A 10,254-nucleotide genomic window follows, 5' to 3' on the forward strand; every position below is an offset into this window, starting at 1 on the left:
AAAATACAAAATACTTACTTGGTTGAGTTTGATTATATTTTTTCGGCCTTTCGCTTTTAAACGCGATTCTCACGGGCCCTCTAATTATTTATTATAATCAATACGCATTACTCAACTACTTTACTTACTTTTCTATGATTTTTACTTAAGTTTATTAATCAAAAATGCCTAAGTATATTGATTTTATTTAAAATTAGAACTGTTACCTATATTATGTTTTGAAATATATAGGTACCACGGTTAACCTTACATACCGCACCAAGCGGCAAGCGCTTACGAAATTCCATCTTTTCAACGTTTCAAATATTGGCATTCTGCAAACCGACGGCTGCGTTACTGCACCTCCGCAATCCTGCGCGATTGGTATATACTAGGTAATAGAAAAGGGGTATCACGCGAGGATTTGACAGAGCGTAAGAAGGTCATATGAAGTATTCACTTCAATAAAGATGAAAGACATGTGGATCTATTGGCATTTATATAAGTAAGTACCAAGGAAATATGTATGTTATAATTTTTGACATTGAGTACATATTTTTGTATACAAAATTATTATAATAATACATTGTAATAATTCTATTAGGCTCTAACTTCTAACTTTCTAAGGATGTATACCTAGTGAAAGACTTTTCGATGTTTTCCAGGAAATAACCTGCTGCTGCAGCTTCAAACGGATTTAATGATTTTTAATATCTACGATGAATTCACATCGGATGAATGTTTAATAGTTATTTCAGCTTAGTCTCTGCGTTTTTATTGAACTAAAAAAATGTGGTAATATAATAAAAATAAAAATACCGCATAAATATAATGTTATAATAATAATAATAACACAATGCACCGGCCGCCGAGGTGGTATATTATTATGTATCGTCACCGCGCATTGCGTTGTTATTATTTTAATGGGATATAATACAATATTATATATCGCGCGTGAATAGGGACGTGAAAAACAAACGGCCGGGAAAACACGTGGGGAGGAAAAACAAATCCAAAGTGCACCATCTCCGCGTGCCAGGGCTCGTTATAAATTATTCTCTATACCGGTAAACCTATACAGTATATATAGCTGGTTGTGTGTATGATAATACAATATATATAATATTATACTATGTATCCGAGATCCCCATCATACCAGATTCCAGCAGAAAACCCTCCTCAAACGCGCCGTCTCGTTTGTAGTTTATTTTTCTTTTGTTTTTTCCATCGCCGTATGTTGACGAGAAGTTATTATACGGCCGCATAACCGCACTTGGAAACGTATATGATATGGCAGACGCACGCGGACGCACATAGGTACAAGGCAATATTACAATATAATATTATGATGGTGGTCATATTTTTATCACAGTGACACTGCCCTGCAGTTATTTTCTCGTATTTTTGAAAATATTTTTTTTACATATTTTTAAGTCATTTATAGGTACAATACAAAATTGTTCAAAGGAAATGTTATATTTTTACTTTTTGTTAATCTTTATCATTTTTGGTCTTCATTATTTTTTTAAGACAATATAGCAATACCTATATAAATTTACAACTTTATATTTCCAAGCATACTATTTTTATGAAAATTTCGATGACAAATCTTATGTTATACCAATGTCCAATATTTAATTCACATGTAAGTGCATACCTAAAGTTTATATGAGCTCATATCACGAATCAAACAATATAATATTTTCATTTAAAAAGGTAAATACTTAAGAGATTGTAAACAATTTTATATTGGATTCAAATTGTGTAAAAAAATTTCGTAAATACATACATTTGAAAATTATAGAATAACTGTTTAGGGGGAAAAAATGTGTATATTATATCCTGTAAAGCCTAAAGTATCCCTTTCCGTGGCAACATTCGAACCTAGAGGCGTCTCGATATTATTGCGGTAAAATGATTGATTTTTAGATGCCAATGTAACCGCAACAGAGACTCGTCAATATCAAATAGGTACGTTTCGATACATATTAATATAATATACGTACATATTTGACTATTCTGACGTGTTAGACTTATACGGCTATACGGTTTGGTCTTGTTGTGAATACCTCCATCGTAATAATAACATATGTTTAATATAGTATTATAATGTACACAATATTATACAGACACCCGCCAATACAAAGAAACCGAACGGATCGAATTAATACGATTTTAAAGTTCAACCACGGTAGTTATATTCAAAAGAGAGAAACATAGAGAGAAATGCCAACATGTATATTTTATAATAATACGTGTCACATGTCACAACAGTTAATTAAGTTTGAAATCAGACCGAATCGGAATTGTATGGAATACAATTAAGATGATAACATAATATTATAATATGGATCTTCATTTGAAATATAATTTAATAATCACTGTTACTTACTCATTACTTATAAACTGTAAAATGTAATAATATATTTTATAATGAAATATAGAATTACTTACGTGTAGAGTTTTAATTGAGGGGAGGGAGAGGTGATCGATATTAATTTATCAGGCAAGGCGGCTTTGTCCATTAGTTAACTGTAAAGTACCTAAGAATAAATTATATTTATTGTAATAACTATTCATTCGAGTGAAAAAGTTATTATTTGTGAAATTCGAGTAAAAAAAATAGCACGCAGAAGTAGGTAGGTACCTATGCAAGTATAATATAATATGGTAATCTATTCAATGAATATTAAATGACTTTAATTTATTATTGTGAATAAACAACGTACATCTTATAGTTTATAAGTACCTAGTGGATATTTTCTGTTCAAATTTTTATTTAAGGCAAACTATGTATAGATATTTGAACTTTTAGAGTTTATTCGTGGATTTAAAAAATCTTGAACATTTGATACCGGGTACCGTACCCGTCATATTATAAAGTAGATGTATTACGTTACCATACAAAGTCAGTATGGTAGTTGACCTAAATTTATAAAATTAAAAAAAAATTCTGTGGGGGGTAACCGGGTTTTGTATGTGCCTAAATATAACACATTCTGAGCATTCACCTCGGGAGTAATATTTGGTTGATATATGACCCTACGCATATCACAATCCGTAGCCAATACATTATCTTTTAATTGCACAATGCGATCCCATAACGATTTTGAATAATTACATGTCATCTTCAGAGTTTTTCGAAATCAAGACTGAAATCAACGGTTATAATGACAACTATCACAACAAATACGCCATGCATAATATTGAAGTATATTAATATTCAATAGTTAGATAAATGTCGATATTGTTTGTAACAGAAAGCAAAAAAAAAAAGGGTTGAAATTACCATTTGTGATAAGAAGTTTTTTTTTTTAATAATAAATAATTTATTTTTTACATATGTTATTAATTAAGACAGTTTTTTACAGCTGAATGTATCGATTTATTCAACTTAATATAATTATACAGTGGTAAAATTCAAAGTTTGACCCACTCTTGACTCTTCGGAAAAAAATATAATTAATAACGAAAAAACTGTAGATTATACCAACATAATTCTTAATCTTGTTTTATAGTTATGATAATGTACATTGTACAAAACTTTTTGCTTATCTTGATAATGGAAAAACACCGTATACCTGCAAATATAATGTAGTTTAAAAAAAACAACACGCTAAAAATTAAATAAAAAAACTTTTTTTTTTATCGAAAACTTATAATATTTGAAGAGTCTTTGACTTTAAAAAGTAAAATATTCCCTATAGGTAAATTTCATTCGGTTTTATTTTATTTTTAATACACAAAAAAAACAATATAATATTTATTATTAAATAATACAATAGTATGACGATGTATGTATTTTAAATTAAAAATACAATTCGAATAGAATAACATATGTATAATGGCATAGGTAATTAGGTTGTCGTAGGGTTTTTAGAATATTGTTTTTTACGCCTTAATGCCTTATAGAAAATATATGTTTCAATAGAACATATAAAATGTAAATAAGTAATTGGTATTAAATTTAAAAACTTAAAATAAAACTTAAACAAACATTTACATATCATAGGTATGCAAAGTAGAACCATTCAAATAACAATACATTTCATTTGTGTAAGTAGAACATTATTTAACACACAATAAAATAATACGCGTTACATTAATACGAATAAGTATAGACATTTTTTTTATAAACTTCTGAACTATTTGAATAACAAAATTATACTTAAGCTCTTGATAAAAATAAATAATAGATTTATGACATTAGTAAGTAAACCAAATAATAATCGAGTTAGAATAAAGACGAGACAAATCAAAAACTATAATGATATATTTTACTTCTTTATCACAGAAAAGAAAATATTATGTTTTGACAAAACTATCTTTTGCTACAATACGTATATAGTATAATATGTATTTATATGAAATCCACAATAATAAAATAAAAATATTTATTAAATAATATTCGAACCAACATTGAAGGTATTGGTTTTGGGAAGAATAATTTGTTTAATTTCATCAACTGTGTTTTTAATATTATTTTTACAATTGATATAAAACACGTATGATAATATGATTGAATAATTTAAATGATATAATAATAATACGTATGATGATATTATATTATATTATTATTATTTGGTAAATGATCGATAGAAACTAGGATTGAAATGTTTAATGTATATAATATTATATCACAGGAAAAAATAGAACAGTCAATGGAGAAGGGCGAGGGGTTAGTCCCTCCGACCTTTATAGGATTACATGGCCCTGGAAGCGTATTAGACACATTCGCGTATTTTTTCAGTAAGATCGCGAAAATACAAAAATACGTATATATCGGAAAATACCGAAGAAAAGTGATAAATATTTTTACGGCGATCAGCCCTTTTGCCAGTCATTCAAAAATAGACCGACGCCCTGTATAAAGTCGGCTTAAATTATCAATCGATAGGTATCTCTTACAAATATCACATGGTTACTGAACCGTGCAGTATCTCACCCACTCCGTCCCTGTAAAGAAGTAAGTATAAAGTAGGTATCAAGGATTGTTTCAGGCGCGTTTATACACAAGTAGTTATATATATATAGTATACGAACATTAGTAAATTAAAAATAGGAGTACAGAAAACGTCGAGTTATTAAAATTATAGTTATTATTCGACTTAGAGTACGTGGAGGTTTCCACAAGACTTCGACTTGGAATCGAGTAAACACATTTTTTGCAATATTTCCTTAGCGATATGTAATGATAGTGAAGTTTTCGATCCGTGTATAGCCGTTTTCCGTTGGTTCTGTTTCTTTTTGTCTCTGGTCTCGCGCAAACGGATTTGTTTCAGCACACCAACCAACAGCTCGTCCACATTATGTTGAATACCACTAGAAGTTTCTATGAACTTACATTCCCGCAAGCATGCCAATTGTTTTCCCTCTAAAACAAAAATAAAGTATCCAACAATAATTATTTTTGAATTAATATCGATTCAAAGGTCAATGAAATTCCTGGACGACGAATTTGGGTATTTAAATAAGTCTACCGGTCATAGCACGATATGACCATTATCGTTAGTATACAACAATAAATGCATATTATAATTATAATATACATAAATTATTATAAAAACACTTAGGTCAGTTATAAATTATTTACGAGACTAAACCTATTTTTATTTTTTATTTTTATGTATATAATATTAAATACGAACAATAACAATCGATGGAATCCCGAAAGTTACCGACTTTTGGAGAAATCATGAATTTATTGGTACGGTTATAGTGTGCCATTGGCCATTAGTATACTACTATTGAGTGTTGAATAAATAATTTATTGGGTTAATATTTACGCCGAGAAGTAAATACTAGATGGATTTAATATAGGCCGCTATTTGATAGTAGGTACAACATTTTTCCTGTCACATATTGAATCAAATTTCACATTCGAATCGAATGTTCATTTGATGAACATATCTCATTTCCAATACTCTTGGCCCTTAGGGTACTTACAAATTTAATTTGAAAGGGTCACATCACATTCCTTTTAGTGGCTTTATTAATCCCCAACCTGTGAATTGCATAATTTACATGTAATACGACACTTGTAAACATAACGCCTTTAAACTAGGGTAATGAAATAGAAAACCATATCGTCTGGTGGCGTCAATATAACTATTTAAATATTGTTTACCTTCGGTAGTTATACATCTTGCCCTCATCAGATCCGCCTTGTTGCCAACCACAATGACCGTCTTTTCGCGAGTATAGTTCTCTTGCCACAGATAGTTTAATATTTCTTCGGCTACTTTGAACGATCCTTTAGACACTACCGAGTAAACCACAATGCAAGCATGCGGTTCGTATGTAGCAATTGAATTTTCTACCTGAAATTAACATTTTCATATTTATATTATTATTAATGTGTTTCATTATGATATAATAATAATAATAATAGTTTACACAATTGAGATTAATTTAAGTTTATAATGAATGTTTTAGGCATAATAATCACAATATTATTCAACATTCAAATTGTTTATAGAATTTGAAAAACATATATATTGTTGTAGACTTATAGTTTTCAGAATTCCATATATTATGTACCTATTTAAATTTTAAATATTTATACAATTACAAACAACTCACGTCTCGAGACAATGTAAAATGTATGCAGGGTGGATAACAAGGAAATCGATACAAATAATACTAATATTGCAAAAAAAAAAAAATATTTAAAAATACTTTTTTTTTAAATAATTGTATCCATATTTTATTTATTTATTTATTTATTATTAATAAGACGGTTGGAAGCCCAATTTAAATATAAAAACAAAGATATTATTTACATTGTTAAGATTAAAAATGATGTAGAATAACAGCAATATACAACTACAACAAAAATTTCAAATAAACTAGAGCAGGTAAGAGAAAGAGGGGTCAAGATTTGCATGTCTCATACAACGAGTAAGGGGTTCATTAATCAGATAGAGCTTAATGTCGGTATAGTGAAAGGGGCAACGTTACGAGTATGGCGTGCAGGGACCCTGAAATGAATATGTTGGAGGAGAGAGGGTGAATCGGTTTTCCCACAAATTAGGTTTTGGAGGAAGAGCGAGTCTTGAGCAACGTAATTATATTATTATTTCATATTATTTTATTATAAAGTAAAATTAGAATTTAACAACTTTTTGACTGTCGTCAAAGGCAATTTGATATGTGTATGTAGAAGATTGAATTTGATATAAGTGTACTTCATAAACCGAATTCGTATCCGTTTGTATCAAGTATATTTATGTGAATCACTTATATGCAAATCATTGTAGATCTGTACTTTCAGTGAATAAAATTTGAAAAAGTACACAGCAAAGTATAAGTAGGTACCAATTATAATTTTTTTATGCATTGAGAACACTACCGTAAAAATGAATCCAAAAATTATTAGATATTTAGATCACGTCAACGTGATTGGCACAGAATTGGTGCAACGTCATCGTCGACCCGTTTGAATATATTATATTTTGATTATCATTACAATAACCATTGGGTTTCATTCCCTTAGATTTCCAAATTAGGTATTCATCATTGATTTTGACTGACCAAGAACAAACATTGCAAAAACAACAAAAGCAAAAGTTAGTTTAAGCAAATTTACAGTGTGCACAATTACTGCGTACCTACAAGCAAATTTTTTTTTATAACTATTTAAGAAATATCCCCTTCCATAATATTTATTACAATATTTTAAACTCTAAATGTGTACACTATAAAATCTTTCTACAACTCTAGCACAGGGGCGTACTAATGAGAGGATATGGGGGTGGATCCTCCCATGACTTTTTTTTTTGCAAGAAAATATTTATTCATAGATTGCTATTTTTAAATTGCAGATAAAAACACAAGTTCTTGGTAATTGGTAAAATTTGGTCGACGAATACCAAATAACATTAAGAGGATATCAGCGCACTATTTTTTTCTGTCTCTGGCCCACGTGCAATATATAGACAAAATGCATTTACGCAGAATCAATTTTTCTATGCTTTTAAGTAATCTTAGAGTAAAATCACCCATTACAAAAAAAGCTAAAGACTAATATTTTTGAGGGAATGTCATATCGATTTGTCTAAATATTGTCTCAAAACAATTTAAACATCATTTTAATGTACAACATTTCTTTGTTTATTTTGAAAGTCAAATACAAAGTCAATTAACAATAAAATATAAATTCAATATGTCATTCCCTCAAAAATATTATTCACCATCTTTTTTGTAATGATTCTGCGTTAATGCGTTTTGTCTATGCTGCGCATGGGCCAGAGAGATAAAACCAAATAGTGCACTGACATTCTCTTAAGAATTAATTCTCAAATGCCCAATGTTGATTCTGCGAAAATAAACATGGGGTATACTAAATTCGTGCACTATATTATTATATTAAGTGTATTATATTATATTATTTGCCTTATGGGTATTTGGTATGTCAACGGAATATAAATATTAGACGTGCCAAATTATTAGTCATTGATGAGAAAAGTATAAAAATTAGACAGTTGGATTTTATGTTATAGATGATATTGACTATGCATATGGGAAAATGGCTATAAACTATGTATAGATTATATTATAATAAAGTAATTATGTTTAAATGCTACATAATATATTAACCGGTGAAGGCTGCATTTCGCACAAGATTGAAAATTGCCTACCCACAGGAGCACATGCCCACACCATCGTATTTTTTGTCACGTCTCTGCTGCCTCCGAACCACCTCTATCGATATTACGGTACCTAATCCATGAAGAACTATCTGATTCATTATTTTTTCGGTTTCTAGATTCACCTGAAAATTGTTTCATAAAAATGCACGGGACTAACCCACTTACTCAGGGGCGGATTGGCCTATCGGGAAATCGGGAAACTTCCCGATGGGCCGGTTCTTGTGAGGGCCGGCAGGGCCGGTATAATTATTATAATATATTTACAAAAACAAATTATATTTTTATAATTTAAGCATAATATATATTAAGAAAATCAAATACCTACGAAGGTATTATGTTTAATATCTTAAACTATTGCAATTCATAGAAGGAATTTCGGTATTTACACTATTTTCCCTCCAATTCATGCTAATGTATTATTTAGAAATCTGTGGTATTGGTATTTTATTATTTATTTTTTATATTGTATGGTAGAATTCAGTTAGTTGCGTGATAATATTGATAACCTTATTTTATCATTATTTATGTGTATTTTGATTTTGAACTTTTTTACACAAACGAGTTACCGAGTTAGTTACAATACTTACAAACGTGTGTTTAGTGTAAAAAATTAATTGAACTGTGCAATTTAAATAATGTGTGAAGCTGGTAAAAACGAAAGAAGAGTGTTGAAAAGGTATACGAGAAAAATTAAATATTTACGTGGAACATTGTTTTAGATTTTCAATCCTAAGCTATAAAAGTCGAACATTTTATAAATTTTGTCATAATTTGAACTTTAAATGCATGTGCGCCTATGTATTTTTAATATTTTTCAATTGCTATTGTAACAATATATCAGGAGCCTTGTATTAAATTTTCACGCTTTTTGGCCTAACCATTAACATTTTATTTTTATTTATAGAAAAAAAAACTAAAAAAATTAAAATTTTAAATGTTCCGTAAACAGCTCAAAAAGAGTCAAATTATTTTCAAAATTTTACCGTGTATAAAAAATTCTAATATAAACATTCAGTGAAATTTTCAAGTATCTACAGTCATTTGTTTTTTAATTACAACAAAATAAGAAAACCGTTACATGAGAAATTGAGTGAATATCAAATGTAAAAATATGAATTTCAAACGCTCATAAAAATTTAATTTGACTTTCTTCTAGACATTTTTTTTTTGCTTAAGGTAGACAAATTTATGAGGAATCTTGTATTACATTTACAAATCTTAGATTTAAAAAGAAAAACTTTTACAAATTCTTAACTCAAAATAATTTGCTAATTTTCGTGATTTTTCCGTATTTTGTCGCAAGATTTGAACTTTAAACGCGTATAAAAAAAAATTGTGACCAAGGATTTTTAATTTTTTTCATCTGCCTTTGAAACATTATACTAGGAGTCTTCTATTAAATTTTCAAGCTTTTTTAACCAACAAATAATTTTTTTTTGATTTTTATAAAAAAAAAAAAAAACCAAAAAAAAATGGGACACTGAAAATGTGCCTTAAACAGCTCAAAATAAGTCAAAATGTTTGAAAAATGTTATGGTGTATAGAAAATGCTATAGTATAAACATTCAGTCAAAATTTCATGTTCCTACGGGTTATTTGTTGTAGAGTGCATCAAAATCGATTT

General features: G+C 28.9%; 1 protein-coding gene across 1 annotated transcript in view; it reads right to left on the bottom strand.

The window, feature by feature from the left end:
• Window positions 1–3,660: 3,660 nt before the first annotated feature.
• Window positions 3,661–10,254, bottom strand: part of LOC100161620 (probable serine/threonine-protein kinase nek3) — a 131,583-nt gene continuing 124,989 nt past the window's right edge. Inside the window, exons 6-7 of the mRNA XM_001944931.5 lie at window positions 6,107–6,299; window positions 3,661–5,353 (exon numbers count right to left, since the gene is read on the bottom strand). Coding sequence (XP_001944966.2) covers window positions 5,088–5,353; window positions 6,107–6,299 — 459 coding nt within the window. The 3' untranslated portion in view covers window positions 3,661–5,087. The remainder of the gene's footprint in view (window positions 5,354–6,106; window positions 6,300–10,254) is intronic.

Source organism: Acyrthosiphon pisum, chromosome A2, assembly GCF_005508785.2.
Source record: "Acyrthosiphon pisum isolate AL4f chromosome A2, pea_aphid_22Mar2018_4r6ur, whole genome shotgun sequence".
Taxonomy (NCBI): domain Eukaryota; kingdom Metazoa; phylum Arthropoda; class Insecta; order Hemiptera; family Aphididae; genus Acyrthosiphon; species Acyrthosiphon pisum.